Source organism: Vitis vinifera, chromosome 1 (assembly GCF_030704535.1).
Source record: "Vitis vinifera cultivar Pinot Noir 40024 chromosome 1, ASM3070453v1".
NCBI lineage: Eukaryota > Viridiplantae > Streptophyta > Magnoliopsida > Vitales > Vitaceae > Vitis > Vitis vinifera.
The window spans coordinates 4,516,927-4,537,592 of NC_081805.1; the positions used below are offsets into that span (position 1 = coordinate 4,516,927).

Here is a 20,666-nt window from a genome sequence, read left to right on the forward strand (position 1 = left end):
TCTCAGATGTTATATCTTGATCTGGAGCTAACTCTGTCGCCAATTTAGTTGGAGTTTTTATGCTTGTATGGTGAATAGTTTTTTTTTCTTTGGCTTTTGAATGGAGATAGGTAAAAATTCATGGACTTCTCTGGGACTTACCTAGAAGGTGTTGTGCATGGAATTTTTCAGTGGATGGAGCTTTCGATTCACAGGTATAGACTGTAGGCTTCCTTGGGTTTGTTGTGCTCCTCCTACAATTGAGGTAGATAACAGCATGGTGTTGGCCTGAGAAGCTGAGTGCTTTATGCTCATTTCCCATAGAGTCAAAGTCATGACCCACAGGGGTTCAATTAACCTCAAATGTCAAAGTCGTCCTGATCCATGAGGCATCTAACATGTGAATCTACTGACCTTTTACTTGTGCTAGTACTATTTGAAATTTAAAGGACCAATCAATACCACCCTGAATTTACATAATTAATTGGCATATTGATCCTTATCTGTGAGGTATACTTCATTTCTATTTGGTCTAAACTTGAAATTGAGTCAAGGCACGTGTTGAAGACTTGCCAGAGTTTAGTTGGAGGGCTAGACTGAGTCATCAGCCAAATCAATGTATCCCTTGGATGCATACTAATTTGCTTTCTTTTTGTATTTTTACTAAAACATGATATACCGTTTGGTACTTACATGTGCGCCATATGTGAAAATCTTATGGATTATCATGTTTGCCATTCATTTTTGTGATGTATGGATGTTTTGAACCTTCTAATCCCAAAGGAACAGGTATAGGATAGTAATGCGCCATCTCCTCAAAAACCATTTTCAGATGTGCAAAATAAAGCAATCTTCCTATTTTCTGGTTGGACACTCTATAATCCTATGAATTGTTGAGAAAGGAATAGTTGCTGAGAAAATGCCTACTCTTTTAGACGTGTGAGAAGTCATGATGGGAGTGATCCGTGCCCTGATATTCGTTGAGTATTTTGGAAGCCCATTGGCTTCAAACTTAGTGAGTATTTAGGGAGCCCATCAAACCCCCCACACAAAGGAAGAAGAAGGGTAGAAAAGGGTCGGTGGTTGGAATAAGTGAGATTGGTTTGTCAAATATCAGTTTCCTGGGATTTGGTTCCTTTGTCAGTGCACTGAGTTCTATTAGAGGTGACGATACTCGCTCAGTTGATTGCAGAAAAAGGAATGACTCAGGTAAATAGATTTGCTTCATTCATTTAGAATGGTGCATCAAATTGCAGTGCACTTTGGGTGATTATACCTGATGACAACTTGGAAAATTTTCAGGGTAATTCCACTATCTTTTTTAACCTGATTTTTGTTAAATTCTTTCGGGGAGTGAACGTTTATTATATTGATTATAGAGAGCGTCAGGTGACCAACAGAGTTGAGCTAGCTGGCAGCATCAAAGATGGACTCTATCTTTTGCCCAGATTCAAAGGAAACTATGAATGTTGTAGGATTAGAGAGGGAGGAGGCAGTCCTGTTTTCACATGGCACATGAGAGCAAGTTTTCCAATACCATTGGGTGGAAATATGTTATTAGCAGCTTTTGTCAAGCCCGCCGGGGAGACGACCTTTCTTTTGTCATCATCTGTCAGTTCAATAGTGGACCTTACGTTTTAAAACGAGCACTGCCACACGACATTGCTGAATCCTTTCTCACACACAGCGATGGAGTCAACAACGTCCAACTTGATCAAGCTCCTCCTCCTCCTCCTCTATTTCCTTCCCTGCTTTCATACCAAATCACCACCCGCTTCAACACTTCCTCTTCCCACAAAATCTGGCTACCTCCCTGTCAATCCCACAACCAATTCAGCCATGTTCTACACTTTCTATGAAGCACAGAACCCCATATCACCTCTCACCCAAACCCCACTTGTGATTTGGCTCCAAGGTGGCCCTGGCTGCTCCTCCATGATCGGTAACTTCCTTGAGCTTGGCCCTTGGCGCCTGAATCGTGACAAACACCTTCAACTTGAACCCAATTTGGGTGCATGGAACCGCATATTTGGCCTACTTTTTCTTGATAATCCGGTAGGAACGGGATTCAGTGTTGCTTCTTCACCTAAAGAAATCCCAACAGATCAATATTCTGTTGCCAAGCATCTATTCTTTGCCATAAGGTCATTTATTGAATTAGACCCATTATTCAAATCACGCTCAATTTATATTACAGGGGAGAGCTATGCAGGAAAGTATGTTCCAGCAATTGGGTACCACATTTTGAAGAAAAACTCACGGTTACCAGAGTCTCAGCGTGTGAATTTAAGGGGTGTTGCTATAGGGAATGGGCTGACAGACCCAGTGAGACAAGTGGCTACTCATGCTGCGAGTGCTTATTTTTCAGGATTGATCAATGGGAAACAGAAAACCCAGCTGGAAAAAGCTCAGTTGGAGGCCGTTAAGTTGATCAAGGAGGGTAACTGGAGTGAGGCAACAAATGCAAGAAACAGGGTCTTGAATATGTTGCAAGATATGACAGGCCTAGCTACACTATATGATCTTACAAGGAAAGTTCCTTATGAATTGGAATTGGTTGGTGAGTTTTTGAGCAGCGAAGGGGTGAAGAAGGCTTTGGGAGCAAATGTGTCAATAGCTTGGGAGGACTGCAGTGATGTGGTGGGAGAAGCATTGCATGAAGATGTGATGAAGAGCGTGAAATTCATGGTAGAATTGCTGGTGAAGAAGAGCAAGGTGTTGTTGTACCAGGGGCAGTTCGATTTGAGAGATGGAGTGGTATCAACCGAAGCTTGGATGAAGAGCATGAAGTGGGAGGGGATTGATAAATTTCAAGCGGCTGAGAGGAAGGTTTGGGAAGTGAAGGGAGAGCTTGCAGGGTATGTGCAGAAATGGGGGAGCTTGAGCCATGTTGTGGTTTCAGGGGCTGGACACCTTGTGCCTGCTGACCAGCCAGTGAATTCTCAGATCATGATAGAAGATTGGGTTTTGGAGAGGGGATTGTTTGGCAATGAGCAAGAGAGAAATTAATCTTCTCGTTCTCGTGTCCCTGGACCTTGTGTGATCTGTTCGAAATTCAAATTATGAGTAGGTCTGAAATTATGGATAGCATTGAATAAATATCCATCTACCCACTTGTTATTTATTAATATCGTTAGATCGCTGGGTGCATCTCAACTTGAAATATTTCCTCAATAAGTACTATAATTTAGATGAAAATGTAAGAACTTTCGAAGTTTAAGAAAAACCTTATGCGGAGTGGATATGTATTCATAATTCCTCTTAAAAAATTAGAGATAAAGTGTGGAAAATAACTCACAAAATCTCCTAAAGATTTTTATGGATATAAAAAAAAATCATAAGATTAATCTCTTGTTTGCATTACTGTGCTCTTTAGTAAACTTCTTAAAACCTTGAAAGGATGCGAATCTTTCTCATAAACCAAAAAATGGAAATGATTTCCTTCTAGAGTTTTGGTTAAGCGTGAAAAATAATTGACTTGAACTAATGCTTATGAGTTTATGAGCATTTAAACTCTAGACTTCCTGGGTTTGCTGCCTTGCCTACAAGTAAGCTAGACAGCAGCATGGTGTTGGGTTGAGAAAGCTTCCATGGGTTCCTTTTTTAGTTTTATGAGAAATATAAATTTTCTCTGGCACTGAAAAGATATTTCCTGAAAATGAGAGGACTTAAGGAATATTGATTGCTTTATGCTCATTCCCTCAAGGCTTCAATCAACCTCAAATTCAAAAACCCAGAACCTCCTCAAGGCATCTAACATGTGAATCTACTTATCTCTTGCTTATTCTTGTACTATGTGGTGTTATAGGATAAAAAGTAGGAATATTGATCTCCTTGTCGGTGGGTATATATTATTTCTATTAAGTCTCAACTACTTGAAATTGAATCAAGGCAAGCATTTAAGAATTGTCATGGGTTAGTTGGAGGGCAAGACTGAGTCATCAGCCAAATCAACGTAGCCCTTAGATGTACAAGATCTGTAACAATCTTATGGAATATTATGTTTGCCCATTCATCATTTTGATGTATCAATACTTCAAGCTCGGTTCTTGTTGATCCCTAATACCATACAATGAGGAGATAATGTATTAACTTCTAATACTGATGGGACATTATATTTTTTTGGGGGCTAATTGGTTGCAGTTGGACGGTCTATAATCCTGTGAATTGTTGAGAAAGGAGTAGTTGCAGAGAAAATGCCCATTCTCCTAGACGGGTGAGAAGTCATGATGGGAGTGATCCATGCCCTGATTTTCATCGAGTATTTAGGAAACCCATAAGCTTAAAATTTAGGGAGTATTTATAGTCTCAAAACCCCATACAAAGGAAGAAGAAAATGGGGTGTTGGATGGAATAACGAGAGACTGGCTTGTCAAATATCAGTTTCCCGGGATTTAGTTCCTTGGTCAGTGCAGTGAGCTGCTATTACAGGTAAGTGTAAATTGCAGAAAAAGGATTGACTCAGTTAAATAGATTTGCTTCATCCATATAGCAGGGTGCATCAAATTACAGTGCACTTCTGTTGATCATATCTGATGTCTTATGATGACCTGGAAAATTTATAGGGTGATTCCATCATGTCTTTACTAACCTGATTTTTTGCTAATTCGTGTGGGGAGTGAACATTTATTATCTTGATTTGAGAGAGCGTTAAGAGACCAAACATACTGAGTTGATTCTTAAATGACACCATCAAAGATGGAATGATACCTTTTGCCCAGATTCGAAGTTGAATGAACAGGAACTCTGGAAATTGCAGGATTAGGGAGGGAGGAGGCAGTCCCATATTCCCATGGCACATGAGACTATGAGAGCAAGTTATCCAATACGACTGGCGGGAAAGCGACATTTTTGTCAGCGGCTTTTGTCAAGACGCCCAAAGAGATTCTTTTTCTCTTGTCATAAATGTGTCAGTTCAATGGACTTTATATCAATAAATGAGCCCTGCCAAACCACTCATCTCTGAATCCTCTCTCACACAGCGATGGAGTCAATAACGTCCAACTTGATCAAGCTCCTCCTCCTCCTCCTCCTCTATTTCCTTCCCTGCTTTCATGCCAAATCACCGCCCACTTCAACGCTTCCTCTTCCCACAAAATCTGGCTACCTCCCTGTCAATCCCACCACCAATTCAGCCATGTTCTACACCTTCTATGATGCACAGAACCCCATATCACCTCTCACCCAAACCCCACTTGTGATTTGGCTCCAAGGTGGCCCTGGCTGCTCCTCCATGATCGGTAACTTCCTTGAGCTTGGCCCTTGGCGCCTGAATTGTGACAAACACCTTCAACTTGAACCCAATTTGGGTGCATGGAACCGCATATTTGGCCTACTTTTTCTTGACAATCCGATAGGAACGGGATTCAGTATTGCTTCATCACCTAAAGAAATTCCAACAGATCAATATTCTGTTGCCAAGCATCTGTTCTTTGCCATAAGGTCATTTATTGAATTAGACCCATTATTTAAATCACGCTCAATTTATATTACAGGGGAGAGCTATGCAGGAAAGTATGTTCCTGCAATTGGGTATTACATTTTAAAGAAAAATGCACAGTTGTCAGAGTCTCAAGGCGTAAATTTAAGGGGTGTGGCTATAGGGAATGGGTTGACAGACCCAGTGAGACAAGTGGCTACTCATGCTGCGAGTGCTTATTTTTCAGGATTGATCAATGGGAAACAGAAAACCCAGCTGGAAAAAGCTCAGTTGGAGGCCGTAAAGTTGATTAAGGAGGGTAATTGGAGTGAGGCAACAAATGCAAGAAACAGGGTCTTGAATATGTTGCAAGATATGACAGGCCTAGCCACACTATATGATCTTACAAGGAAAGTTCCTTATGAATTCGAATTGGTTGGTGAGTTTTTGAGCAGCGAAGGGGTGAAGAAGGCTTTGGGAGCAAATGTGTCAATAGCTTGGGAGGACTGCAGTGATGTGGTGGGAGAAGCATTGCATGAAGATGTGATGAAGAGCGTGAAATTCATGGTAGAATTGCTGGTGAAGAAGAGCAAGGTGTTGTTATACCAGGGGCAGTTCGATTTGAGAGATGGTGTGGTATCGACTGAGGCTTGGTTGAAGACAATGAAGTGGGAAGGGATTGATAAGTTTCAAGCAGCTGAGAGAAAGGTTTGGAAAGTGAAGGGAGAGCTTGCAGGGTATGTGCAAAAATGGGGAAACTTGAGCCATGTTGTGGTTTCAGGGGCTGGGCACCTTGTGCCTGCTGACCAGTCGGTGAATTCTCAGATAATGATTGAAGACTGGGTTTTGGAGAGGGGATTGTTTGCCAATGAGCAAGAGGCTAATCCATCTAGTTCTTCAACTGGTAATGGTTTTTATGTATAACCTGTTAGAGACCCAAATTATGGGCAGGTATGGAATTATGGATGTTTCATTGAATAAATGCTTATGCAGCAAGTTGTTGTTTACTAAAATTTCCAGATATCTCACTGCATAGAACCTCATAAAATTACACTAATGAGCACTTCAATTTTTTATGAAAATTTAGAACTAATATCCAAAAAATAATTTTGAGATTTTGTACAATCTCATTGGAAATGACTGCAAGCTTATCATGCAATAAACTCAATGACATCAATTTCTGATTTTTTGTGTACTCTACATTGTTTCTATTGTTTTTTTTATTGCAATGTGATTAAATATTTTGAGGCTGTATAAAAAATTGAAGTTCCCCACTGCATAGCTACAATTTTTCTTTACTAGCCATCATCAGTAAGTTTATTAGAAGAAAAGGATTCAATCCTCTACATTCAGTGGGTGATAATATAGAATGGCGCCCTGAACCTGCAAGTTTGCGAGCTCATAAAAATTTTCCTTCCTTGTACTTCAATTCCCCATTTTCAGCTAACCAATTTCCTATGCCGGACCACCTGCCCCTTCTTGCTTTTTAGCCCTACTTAAACACTGGAATCTACTTGTCAGGTGGACTCTCTTTGGAATAGCGGTCTGTATTCTGAGTTCTAGTGAAAAGGAAAACTTCAAATCCTAGTTTTTAGAAGTAGTGGAGTTCTACAACACAAAGTTGTGCAAAAAAAGTGGTGGCACTTTGGAGAAGACAGTGCAACCTGACAACCTTCTCTATTCACCTAGTGCAATAGAGGTTTGAACCTTAAAGGAATTAAGCATTTCAAAAGAACACTCATGATTAAGATCCTAAACTTTTCAGCACTGCTCATTATCTGAGAGGCAGTATTATTTCTATTGAGTGGTGATTTGAGGAAAGCATTAAAAGGTTGTAAAGATAGCTCGGTGGTCAGCTTGACCTGCATCCTTTTCTTCATCTGTCGTTATCATGGGCCAATTCAGCAATAGGCTTTATGTTATAAAGTAAACCATGCCAGACCACTATCACTAAATCCTCATACAGAGTGATGGGAGTCAACAGTATGCAATTTGATCAAGCTCCTCCTCTTTTCCTTCCTCCTCGGTTTTCATACCAAATCACTTCCCACTTCAACCCTTCCCCTCCCCACAAGATCAGGCTGCTTCCCAGTCAATCCCACCACCAATTCAGCCATGTTCTACCTTCTATGAAGCCCGGAACCTCATTTCATCTCTCCCCAAAACCCCACTTCAAATTTGGCTCCAAGGTGGCTGGGTTGCTCCTCCATGATTGGCAACTTCCTTGGCACTTAAATTCTAGCAAATACTACCTTCAACTTGAGCCCAATTTGGGTGCATGGAATGGCCTACTTTTTCTTGATAATCCAATAGGAACAGGATTTAGCATTGCTTCCTCACCAAAAGAAATCCCAATAGATCAATATTCTGTTGCCTCGCATCTATTTACTGCCATAAGTTCATTCTTTGAATTAGACCCATCGTTTAGATCTCGCTCAATTTATGTTATGGGGGGGAGCTATGCAGGGAAATATGTTCCAGCAATTGGGTACTATATTTTGGAAAAAAAGAATGCACCATTACCAGTCACAGCACGTGAATTTGAGGGGTGTTGCTATAGGAAATGCGCTCACAGATGCAGTGAGACAAGTGGCTACTCATGCTGCAAATGCTTATTTTTCAGGATTGATCAATGAGAAACAAAAAACCTCAGTGAGAGAGCTCAATTTGAGGTTATCAGGCTGACTGAGGGGAATTGGAGAGAGGCAACAAATCCTAGATACAGGGTCTTGCATATGTTGCAAGACGTGAAAGGCTTGGCCGCACCCCATGATCTTGGAAGGAGACTTCCATACCAAGTAAATTTGGCTGACGAGTTTTTGAGTAACAAAGAGGTGAAGAAGGCATTGAAAGCAAAGTTTCATTGATTTGGGAGGAATGCAGTGATGTGGTAGGAGAGGCATTGCATGAAGATGCGATGAACAGTGTAAAACTCATGGTGGAATTGGTAGTGAATCTAGTGATGGAGTCAGGAGATTTCTATCAAGGGCAGTTTGATTTGAGAGTGTGACATCAAATGAAGCCTGGGTGAAGAAACTTAAGTGGGTCAAGCAGCTGCAAGAAAGGTTTCGTAAGTGAATGGAAAACTTGCAGGATATGTGAAGAAATGGGGAAGCTTGAGCCATGTTGTGGTTTCAGTGGCTGGGCAGGCAATGTATTCTCAAGCAATGATCGAAGTTTGGGTTCTAGAGAGGGGACTGTTTGCCAATGAGCAAGAGAGCAATTATTCTTGTTTTTTGTTTTGTTTTTTTGGTACTAGTTCTTGTATGACCAATTAGTCATCCAAATTATGAGCGGGTCTGAAATCATGGATATCAAACTGAAAAAATGCTTATATAGCCAGTGATTCTTTGTTAAAATGGTTAAGCATCCTTCAATGGGCAATGCAATTTTGAGTAAAAATTAAAACACCAATTAAATGGTATGCTGAGATACTTTAAAATCTTGAATGGCCCATTAAGGCCTGGCTATGGCTCCTTTTATTTTGACATGAAGAGAAAAAAAAGTAAAAAAATAAAAGGCATATCGATCAATAGCTAGGAAAAAGCAACTGAATAGAAACAATTTCGATTAAAATAGAACTCAGCTTGACTATGGTGATAAAATCAAACTGGCCCCATTAAAACAGAACTCAACTAAATACATATTCTCATCTATTTCTAATACAATTTCCCATCAATCAAATGAAGCTTGCATGATGATAAAACGAACAATACAAACATTTAGGGTGGAATGCCATTGAGAAGCATCCAGGACGATGCAGTGGCTCTTGGAGCCAGGTTCATGGGAAAAATGGGGGCCAGGATGTGATCCCAAAACCGAGCACAAAAGTCACACTATGATACCATATTCTTTAGACAGTAAATGTACAAGTTATATGGTTAAAACGACAAGGTAATTAGTTCAAGTGCACTGATAATAAGGCTATGGAAGTTTGGAACAGCAAACAAGAATCTTGCATTCAGGATTAATAGATATTAAATGCTAAATATAATGGCTTTGTAGCTGTCCAGTGTTGTATGAATCATACCAGTGATCAGTAATCCTTCTCACTTCAACTGTTTCCCCTTCAATAGATGCGTCTCTTCCCATATGTATTTTATGAGCCCCAATGAAATAGTAACTGCAAGGTATTCAATTGTAGCAAACAATAACACATTTCTAGTAACCTTCAACAATTAGTATTGCCTTTGACCAGCAATAATCGGGTCTCATTAAATAAAGAAATAAAGCCATGCAGTTCACTGTTTATCTGGCCATCAGGCATACAATGCTGCTACCTTTTGTGATAACCTTTCAGCTGCCTCTGCATTCTGCTCTGGAATTGCTTCATCCTGGAGGGAAATGTGAACACATATCACATAACATGACAGGGCATATATTGTAGTCTCATGCTTCATTTTTAAGCTTGGTTCCTAAAGTGAGTAAAGATTTGTTATGATAATAGTGGAGTGTGGACAGAAAAATATTTTACTAGAATAGAAGAAGTTCGATTTTAAAAAATTTCATATGAAACTAGAATGGAGAGGCCAGTTATTTTTTGACAGAAAGCTTAAACATTATTCAGAAATTTGAAGTCAGATAATCCAAGTTTGGTGAAAACTTTGGCAAATCAAATTTGAAAGGGACCTCAAGTCAACTGTAAAACAATGACTTAAAAACACACTACCAACAAAGGGAAACATTAAGACATTTATAAGATGCATATTTCTACTCTTAAAAAAAAACTCATTAGATTCCATATAGCAGTGCAGAAGCCTTTTGTTTCTCTAACTAAATCTGAAAAGGATTAAAACCCTAGTAATAGAAACCATAGCTTGTGTCGGGAAAAGTGTTTATTCACATTCCAATGCAGACTTTTTATACATTAATAATAGCCACACTATTAAAAGACTCTTACCTCACAGTCTCTTTCTTTTACCTCCATGCACTTAGAAGCACTAATGCTGGGACTCTTCATCAAGCTACAAGCACTATAGTTTGGTTTATTAGCCCCATTCTGCATGGTGGTTACCTTCTTGTTTGCAGATTCTGATACATTGATTGCCTGAAACCTTGGAGGGCTCTGAAGTGTTGTGCGACCAACAGAAGCAGCAGTACGCTTTTCAAAATCATTAGTTTGGCTAACAGGGTCATCTATGGGAGCACAGACCCGCTCCCTGCAGACAAAAAAAGTTTTAAATCAATATAAAAAACATAGAGCATTCAAACAGAAGAAGGTGAATATATTTCATCCAACACTTCACCTAGGCAAGGAGGCATGCTGCCTCAGGCGTGGCGCAGTTCTTTCACCTTTACCATGATGTTCCTCAAGATGGGCAAATTGTTGCTTAAATCGATCAACTCCACTGGGTTGAGGTAAAGAATTCTTTTGGGTTAATAAATGTTTTAACTCTTAACATAAAACAGCGAACTAAAATAAATGCCAAGTGAAAGAAATGCCCCCTCGTTGAATGCAAAATTTAAAACCATAAATCTCAAATTAGCCCATAGATGGTGAATATTGCCAGTCAGGAAGTAACAGCCTACACATTAGATGCAAATCATGACACTGAAATTAGGCTGCTTAAACCACCAGCCAGTTTGCTTCAATAAAAGAAAAAGAGACAATAATGAAGAGAAAAGAAGAGGAGAAGAGAAGGATTGAGGATTTTCTTCAGTTTGTTTGATGATGAGAAAATCCTTTTTCTAAGGCACTTGTACTTTGTGCATAAAATGTTTCAATAAACTTCAGTTTTAGGTTCTCTCTCAAACATTTCAATTTTGGGAATAGTTTTAGAGGTCCCAGGGAGAACTTCTTTCATAGTCTCCATTTTCCCTTTGTTTCTTGATCCTTCGTTATGTTGAATGGACAAACCAAAAGTTTTCTACGCTTTATGTTTTTCACCTCTCTCCTGGTGAACCAAGCAGACTGTAACTGCCTGCTAATAAGGTCCTCCAGCACACCAGTAATCTGTTCTGTGCCTCAAATTTTCTTAACAACAAAGATGCTAAATAAAAGGAGCAAGGCTTTTAGTCTTCTGAACACTTACTTTAATGCTTTGCTTTCCCATTCATCATGCATAATAACAAAACAATCAATTTGGAACTTGGCACCCTCATTTAATCATGTAGAGCATAAAAATGAGCTTAATAGGATGCTTTGAAGGAAGAGGATTGCATGATCATATATTTAATGAACTTTCCACACAGTTTCTATTCCTTTGAATTTATTTTTTCCCCTAAATCCATGAGTTACTCTTTTCTTTTTCTTTCTTCTTCTTCTCCTTCTTTTATCCATTTATTTGCCTAAGTAAGAAGGAATTTATTAGGAAAGGCACCTCAAGAAAGGGGGCACCACCCATGTACACCAGAAGTATACAATGAGTGCCCAACTTTCCTCTTCTTTTTAATAATAAAAAACTTGAACACAGATCATATACCTGTGTTTTATTACTTTATTTTAATTAGATAGCATAAGCAAACCTACAAAAAACTTATTGAGCACAGTTGTATTAGTTGAAAATTTCAGATTAAAAAATAATTTTGAAAGTCGAAACCTGTGGTGTTTGCTTGCATATTTGATTAATCCTTTGAAAAAGATACAAGAATCTTTGCCCCTAACTAATAATATAAGCAAACTTGATATAAAAAATTACCTTATGCAAATGAGCATGAAGAAAAGAATAAACAAATAAATTATGTACTGATCCAGGACAAGTTGGCAGACCCAAGATTGACTTGAACTGAATTCAATGCAAAATATGTTTGAATGTCAAACCTTGGATACATGAAGCTAGTCAAATCAGTGCCCTGAAGATACTCCTGCAACATCTGTGGGTGATATTCTAAAATCTGTTTGCTTTCAAAAAGAATAAAAATCAAAACAAAAACATTACAAGTAAAACTAAGAAAGAATGATGACAAGAAGTAAAGCATAATAACCAAAAAAAACAATATCACTCACTGTGGTCATACCTCTCTATAAATTAGCTCTCTGACATCTTCTTTTGTCATTCTCCTCCTCTCAAATTCAAACAAAAATTTTGAAATGGGTTGTGTGCATGGCTCATAGTCTGCATTTGCTAAACCATGAAAATATGGATCAGCTAATGCCTGTAAACAAAACAATTGCCAGTATCAGGATACATAATTATATCAATTCATATTAAAGAGATCTCACATGTAAATAAATATAACATATGATGCAAAACTATAGCCAGTTCAACTAAATCTTATCTCTTCAGCAGATGGTCGATTTTTAGGATCAAATGCAAGCAAACGCTCCAGCAAGCGAACAGCCAATGGATCTGCATTGGGGAATTTCTGCGAGAAAGGAATTGGTGATTTTTTTCTCATGTTATTCAGATATCTTTTAGCCTTTTCATTTCGAATCTGCAGGCATTGTAAAAGATGAAAATCATTAGAAAACAAGAGCACATCCTAGTTTAGAATAAATGTAACATTAAAACTCAGAGAGGCTACTGCTTAAAATCATGACTAGTTTCCCTAGAAGGAAAACCAACTGAAAATTGAGAACATACCCTCGCAATAGATTCATAAGAAGGGGTGCCAAGCAAATCAGTCATCAGATCCAATTGCTGGACCACATTTTTACCAGGAAACAAGGGCTTTCCAGTAAGCATTTCCGCAAATATACATCCTATGCTCCAAATATCAATAGCAGGGGTGTACTGCAAAAGATGAAAAGCTTTAGAAACTGTACCATTTCAGAGGGATTATGGTGTATGATCAGTTCAATCGAAATAAATAACACAGATATTAGTATAAAACTCCTTGCTTTTACAAAATATTTCTTAATGTTAGGAGATCTTGACAAACAAAAGCAACAGATACATTATTACAGATGATCAATCCGTCCTGTCAAAAATAAGATACAAAACAGGTAGAACAAGGGCAGCCAGTCACATGCTCGTCTAAGCTAAAATCATATATCAGAAACAAAAGTTCATGCAGACTTTTAAGTATTGCCAGCAACTCCACCCCGGATAATAATTGACCATGACCTCAATGAAAAAGGATAAAGGAAAAAAAAAATGAAAAAGAAAATCAGGGCTCTTTGTAAATTCAATTCTGACGTTACTAGAACAGGAACATACATAAAAATTACTATCACATATACAAATCTCCAAATTACATAGTCTGCAATGATTGGTACCATTTGATCTGAACGAAACTATGTATGGTTCAACCTTGTAAAAAATTCTCTTGTAAGTGCTGTGAATAGAATCTCATTAATACTGTACAATTCTAGAAATGAATGTACAAGCCACAATTTGCCTCAAGAAAAGCCATAAAAACTGACTGTAGAAGGTAGGGGTTTGGTCTGAATAGAGAACTACTGTATTGAAGAAATTTGTGTGCAACCAGAGGCCATCAAAATTCAGGTATTTATTCTTCCAATGGAAATGCTTCCTAGGACCAATACTAAGACAACTCTAGAGAGTCAGCTTTAGATTGTGAACATGGCAGCCAACTTGAGATTGGAAATTTGTTTGAGATTCAGGGGGTAGTCATGAAAAATAGCTGGAATAATTCAGGAATTCATGAGTTTTCTTTATGCAACTTGGTAGTAAAAAATAAATGTTCACTGAACCACTAGGATTGATTAACATTCTTGAAGTGGGAATCAAAAAGCATGTGCAGTTGCACAACAGTGTAACTAATATTTAAACCATGAATCAAATTCCTGAAGCCAGATTTGATAACTAAATAGGCAAACTTCTAAATAATGTAAAGATTAACATCAATTCATGCATTAGAAACACAGGTACATAGGTACAATCAAAGGAAATTGCTTGGAAGTCATAAACTATTAGCAGCAACCACAGAAGTAACCGGGTTACATGCATATTATCATATTAAAAGATATCAATTCATTGACTATCAAAAGAATAAAAGTAAAAATATAAAAGAGGATAATCCAACAAAGTAAAAGATACATACAGACAAATGCAACTGAAACCACAAACTGTCACAAAAGCCCTAGATTACATAAGCTTACTTTGGAGAAAAAGCAACCACAGAGTTCAGGAGCACGATACCATCTAGTTGCCACGTAATCCTTCAAAATGTAGATAAGTTACAGACTCATCCTGTTAAAATAACACTAAAGCTCATAATTTCATTGCAAAAAATAGATATATACAGTCCAAAAGATAGTTGATGGGGTATCATTAAATGACACGCGAGCAAGCCCAAAATCACAAATCTTCAGTTTGCAGTCTGCATTAGCAAGGATGTTTTTTGGCTTTAAATCTCTATGAAACACATTTGCTGCAAAATAAAGACAATATTATTGGTCATTGAGAATATAGAACCAAAAGAAATACGATAATGGCACAATTTTAAACAAAGGTCCAACCTGTATGTATATATTTTAGAGCTCGAAGAAGCTGGTATAAGAAAAATTGATAATGCTCGGGCGTGAGATCATCATTTGCCTTAATTACTTGGTGAAGGTCAGATTCCATCAACTCAAAAACAACATAAATATCTTTAAATTCTCTTCGAGATGGAGGAAGCATTATATGCTTTATTTGTACAATATCAGGATGCCTAAGCAGCCGAAGGAGCTTAATTTCTCTTAGAATGCGGGTGGCATCGGAAACATTTTCAAAAACATCATTGATCTTCTTTATAGCTACCCTCTCTCCAGTGTGAGTATTAACTGCAGATGCAACAACGCCATAGCTTCCTTTGCCAACTACCTCTTGGATTTCATATTGAGTTGCCTCACCATATTCTGTGAAGAATTCTTTGTCAAGCATGCTCTGTGTTAAACAAACTAATATCAGTAACCTTCAAATGATCCAACATTGTCAATGAAACTGATCATTTATTTACTTGACCTACTCAAGAAGATTACAAGATGGTATTTCATGTATACATGAGAAGATGTTTTAGTCATTCAATCATACTTGATTGAGGTCACTAGAGCACAGTGGTAGTGTTTTATAGGTTGCACCAAGCATGTCTAGAGGTGTAGATCATAAGCAATGCAAAGGGGAATGGTTTTAGTCTCTCTTCTGTATCAGTGCCTCTTTACTTCCCCATTAAAACCCACTAACAAATCACATCCTTTCATGTTGAAAAAGAAAAACGAGAAGCATATAAGTATTCAAAAACATTTTTTAGAAAGAAAAGATTTGATGATACTTTAAAAGAAATTCAAAGCCAGATGATTAAAGCCCATCAAGCATGCCAATTACTTGTTATTGAATCTCCATATATTTCACACTTTAAATAAAAAGAGTTTTGAACAAATGATGATGGTCAACTGCAACTACACTGAGAAGCAACCATATTTCAATTTTTAGTCCTTTTCATCCTCCCCCATCTGAGTAAAATCCTGGCTTCCTGAGCTATTCAAGAGCATGGGGGTTTTTCTTCTTCTTCTTCTTCTTCTTCTTCTCTTTTTTCCCCTTCCTTTTTCTGATAGGACATCCTAAGTAGCATGCGCCTATGAGGGAGGTGAAACAAAATTCCATTATGCTTAGGTAAAGGTTGTTTTTTTTTTTTTTTTTGGATAGGTAAAAGCATAAGATAATTTATAAATGAGGAAAAAAGGGAGCCCTAAGGCCAACCCAAAGTATACAGGAAGTATACAACAAGCGCCAAAAGGCAAAAACAACAAAAAATAAGAAAGGATGCAAAAAACCTCACCCTCCTCACCTAGAACCCAACTAATAAAAAAAATCGATTAAAAGTAAAGGACTATCATCTATATACAACTTAGTCCATGACAAAAAACTACACACAAAAAAATTATTCATCCTATGAATTGAAAGCTCTTCATTGTTGAAAGCTATTCTGTTTCTTTACTTCCACACCACCCAAAAAAGGCATAAAGGGGCCAGCATCCAAGCCTTTTTATTCTTCTTGTCTACAAAGGACTCATACCAACCAAGGAGAGTCTTCCTAACTGAGAACAGAAGAACCCATGTCACACCAAATAGAGCAAATAATGACTCCCACAAAACCTTAGTCTTTGTGCAATGAATTAAGATGTGATTAGTAGACTTTTCATTGGCAAGACAAAAGAAACATCTGTTAGCTAGGGTCCACCCCCTCCTCTTTAGCTAATCCAATGTTAAGACTTTCCCTCACGAGGCTTCCCAAGCAAAAAAACCCACTTTGGGAGGAACATAAGGGCCCCATATGATACTCCTCAGAAACAGGACTGTATTTCCAGGCTCGACTGCACTGTACAGGGACTTAACAGAAAAAATCTCAGCTAGTCTTTTTCCATATCACCCTATCCTCCAAATCTGCACTTACCCTCTTCCCTTGAATTGTCAAGAGGAGTCATTCCACCAAGTCCACCTCTCAATCGTTGAAAGCCCTAGAAAAATGAAGACTCCAACTCCCCCCCGCCCCCTCAACTGAAGGGTCCCAAACCTCCGCCACCCACTCCTCTTTTGATACCACCAAGTTAATGGGGGTTAATTAATACTTTAAATTCAACAAATGATAAAACAAACAACTTTGAGAGAACTAGGTTTCAGTGATTAAAGGCAAGAGGGATGACAGCACAAGAGCACAAACCAGAACAGGAAAGGAAGGGGGAATGGAAGAACCACTTCCAAGTGTAGCCCCCATGAAAGGAAAAAAATCAAAAGAAGGATATAATAATTACTACTTTGTAATAGGTTTGATGACAAAAAATTTGTTAGGCACCTAGCACAAGATATTCAACAAAGAGAGATTCCATGCAAGTAGATCATAGATGAATCACACTCATGTGCAATATATCAACTTTCAATAGATAGAATCAAATAGGACAATGATGTACAAGAATACAATAATGCATTAGGTAACATAGACATCATAAAAGCAAAGCATAGGTTCCAACAGATCACCATTTATTATCATTTTTACAATCATAATTGCATCTTTGTAGGCTTCATCCAAATGTTTTAATTAAATTTAATCTTATTATGATCTAGCAAAACTGGATTAACCCATTTGAATCTCATGGATCACTAAAAGACCATGACTGAGTTAAGTACAGCAAAGAACAAGGAGAAACAGACACATACGCTACCCAAAAAATAAATAGTCAAAAATTGTGAATCGACGTTCTCCAAGAATCTCAATGTTCTAATGCATCAGAAGAACCAAGCCAACCCAAAATATGATATCTCCCACTTGATAGGTTCAATATCATACAAAACACAAAATTTCTAATGCAAAAATAGATTCGCAGGAAACCAAGACGGTGAATCTGATCATATAGAGCTGCATTGAAGAAATAACCAACTCGCAGAAAAGTAGTCTGATCGAACCACAAACCTTACCTCTGGTTGTGATAAAAATTAAAGAAAAGAACAGAAAAGAAAATATAACTCTTAATGTATGCTTTATGTTGATTTTCTGTCCAAATGATGAAAAATCAACGTTATGAAAATCTAATTCCTTTTCTTTTCCTACATTTTCTCAACAACCAAACAGAGCAACGCAAAATGATGATAAACATGAGGGGAAAATAACCTTGAGTCAGTCCAAAGACCAATCTTCGAGGAAGTGCTCCCAGAGAACGGTGGCATGATACGCATGTGTCTATATATAAATATATATTTCGTTATATAGACAAAAAAAAATTGAACTTGTCAACTCGACTGTTGTGTAAAATGTAAATACAACAAATTCAGAATAAAAACAGTTTGCTGTAAAAAACAGAAACTGCGAAACAAACCGAATGATCCAAAAGACCTTAAATTTCGCCCAATCTTCAGCCAAGGAAAAGGACGAAATTAATGCAGGCAGTTCTAAAAATGCGAACCTTATCTTATCCAACAACAAGCACAAAGCTTTTGCAGAGAGATAAAGTAGTTGGAGTCGTATGAGAACAGACCTTCCTGTGAGAATCCATGGATGTCAGTCTGTGATTGGTTCGCTTGGGGACTTTGATGAGCTTCAACCGCACCCGATCTTCTTGATGTTGTCCTACTTCCTCACTTGTGGAGTCTACGCCGTCATCGCTGAGCAAAACTTGGTCGTTTCTGGTGTTTTGAATCTTTTCAGTATATTTATTATTATCATTGTTATTGTTATTGTTATGATTGAAACGAGAGGAGCGACGTTGGAACCAGCGGCGAAAGCCATCGACTATAGCCCCTCCACCTCCTACTCCTCCGCCCATCTCCCTCACAGGCTCACCCTCGTATCATCGATGACTCGCCGACAACGTTTCCGGTCATTTCAGTCGGAATTTTTTCCCACTATTTTCTGTGTCCGGACGGATGGATCATAAATATGCCTGGGAAGCGGAGAGAGCACTTTTGTTAGGAGTTGGTTTCCTTACGCCATTCGAGGAAGCTAATGGCCTAAAAAGAAGGCTCTTCTTCACTACTGACATCTATACTGCTTAATTTAAAAGCTATTTTTCAATAATAATAATAAAGTCCGTAAAATACACTCATCTTTCTAAAAATCATAGCTACAGTGAAAGGGGGTTGTGGGATTAGACGTGGAGAAACGGTGCCATCAGGCGTGTGCACCCTTGACTATTGGGCCGAGATTGCCATGGTCCATGGTCTACAATGGTGGTTGTCTGTCATCATCTCCTCAGATATTCCCAAATTTTAATTCAAAGTCTTTGTCTTTCGTTCTTAACTTTTAGAGTACATTTCAAAGTCTCTCTGTAGAAAGCGATTTTTCTTGAAAAGCTATCTTTTCAATTGCTTCTCCATGAACCATTACAAATAATTTTTTAATCTTTTAAAAAATATTTTCTAAATTTTTGTATACCTTTAATCAAAGTCTTAAAATGAGTTTGACAATATATGTATTAAAAATAATTTTAATAATTTTTTTTTTATAAAAAGCATTATAAAAAAAGTTACTCATAGAATATTTTGTTAGGAAGCATTTGAATTTTCTTATTATAAGTTTATTGTTGAAAGTAATTTATTGTTAGAGTTTAGATAGTTTGTTTTTATATTTTTTTATGACTTATTATAAATTTTTTTATTGAATAAAAAAAGTCAAATATTTTGATTTTTTTTAAATAAAAAATATTGTATTGGTTTTTTTTTTACTTTTTAATATTTAATAAAAATAAAATATTTAAAAATAAATAATTTAATACTTAACACTGTTAAAGATTAAAGTTCTATTTAGAATTAAGTAAAAAAAACAAACACCCCCTATTAAAACACTTAAAGATGAAATATTAAAGCACTTATAAATAATAAAAAATGGTATTAGTTTGATGATTTTTAAGGTATTATTAGGACATCATTTCCACCAAAAAGAAAATAAAAAATTAGGATTTAAAATTGTTTTTGAAAATAATTTTCTATTATTCACAACAAATGAACACGAAAAACACATTTGACAATTAAAAACTGTTTTTTGTTTTCTATTATTAAGAAAAAAACAAAATGTTTTTAAAAAACATATTTTTATTATTTTTATTATTTTTCACTTATTTTATGAGGATTATTTTAAGAAATAATTATATAAATATATAGAATGATTAAAAATAAAGTACTATATATAAAAATTATTTTTAAAACATGTTTAAAAATATTAAAAGCATGTTAAAAATATTTAAAGTTTCCAAACAAACTTTTATTTTACAAAAATAAAAAAACAGTTCCCAAAAACTAATTTTCAAAAATAATATTTTGAAATTATTTTTAAAAACATTTACTAGGCTTTCCAAACTATATATGCAGAGCCATGAAGAGTCTTGACTTGAATGGGAGTGAGGCTGACAATAGACCTCAACCCCGATACCACATCTCTAGCCCTTAACAATGGTTAAGAAGGGAAGCCATTAACACTCAAGTGACTGTCCTATGCATTCCATAGAAACTTCAAAATCAGGAAACGAGATGGGTCGTCATTTTGCCATTTAAAGCCAAAATATAAAATTTGGGGGGCCCATACTCCATAGCCCTACAAATATGCAGAAAGCCATCCACTTGATAAAATAATTCAATGCCTAAAATAGAAGGCCATGCTCTACAAATGCATGCATGGTGGGTGACCACATCTACGTACACAGCCTTCAAACTCTCCAAACATGTCTAATTTCCAACTGAGTTTGACTTTACACATGCACCATTGCTGACAACCTTTGCATTCAATGGCACCATGCATGTTGGAACTAGAAATTTATTGCAGCGCTAACAACTTAAATTCAGAAGATTGAGGCCGAATTTTCTTGGCAGGTTGACAAACAAATAGTTACTTTAAGTATTAAAAATATTAAAAATACTTCTCAAAATTATTGTCAAACGCATGTAATCATGAAAGA

The 20,666-nt window shown here is 37.1% G+C and overlaps 3 protein-coding genes and 1 pseudogene across 3 annotated transcripts; 3 read left to right on the forward strand and 1 right to left on the reverse strand.

Moving 5' to 3' along the window:
• Window position 1: 1 nt before the first annotated feature.
• Window positions 2–3,205, forward strand: LOC100247506 (serine carboxypeptidase-like 50). Its single transcript, XM_002280635.4, has one exon. The coding sequence runs from the start codon at window positions 1,669–1,671 to the stop codon at window positions 2,986–2,988; it is 1,320 nt and encodes a 439-aa protein (XP_002280671.1). The 5' UTR covers window positions 2–1,668; the 3' UTR covers window positions 2,989–3,205.
• A 902-nt stretch (window positions 3,206–4,107) lies between these two features.
• On the forward strand, window positions 4,108–6,411 carry LOC100257846 (serine carboxypeptidase-like 50). The gene has a single exon (XM_002284328.4). The coding sequence runs from the start codon at window positions 4,964–4,966 to the stop codon at window positions 6,320–6,322; it is 1,359 nt and encodes a 452-aa protein (XP_002284364.1). The 5' UTR covers window positions 4,108–4,963; the 3' UTR covers window positions 6,323–6,411.
• Window positions 6,412–7,289: 878 nt separating this feature from the next.
• LOC100853735 (serine carboxypeptidase-like 50) lies at window positions 7,290–8,683 on the forward strand (annotated as a pseudogene).
• Window positions 8,684–9,205: 522 nt separating this feature from the next.
• Window positions 9,206–18,783, reverse strand: LOC100252699 (mitogen-activated protein kinase 9). The gene is made up of 12 exons (XM_019219276.2): window positions 18,255–18,783; window positions 14,763–15,171; window positions 14,547–14,674; window positions 14,403–14,462; window positions 12,922–13,071; window positions 12,617–12,772; window positions 12,356–12,493; window positions 12,159–12,232; window positions 10,645–10,746; window positions 10,299–10,557; window positions 9,679–9,732; window positions 9,206–9,521 (listed from the first exon to the last, which is right to left on the reverse strand). The coding sequence occupies exons 1-12, from the start codon at window positions 18,540–18,542 to the stop codon at window positions 9,498–9,500; spliced, it is 1,842 nt and encodes a 613-aa protein (XP_019074821.1). The 5' UTR covers window positions 18,543–18,783; the 3' UTR covers window positions 9,206–9,497.
• Between the last annotated feature and the right edge of the window lie 1,883 nt (window positions 18,784–20,666).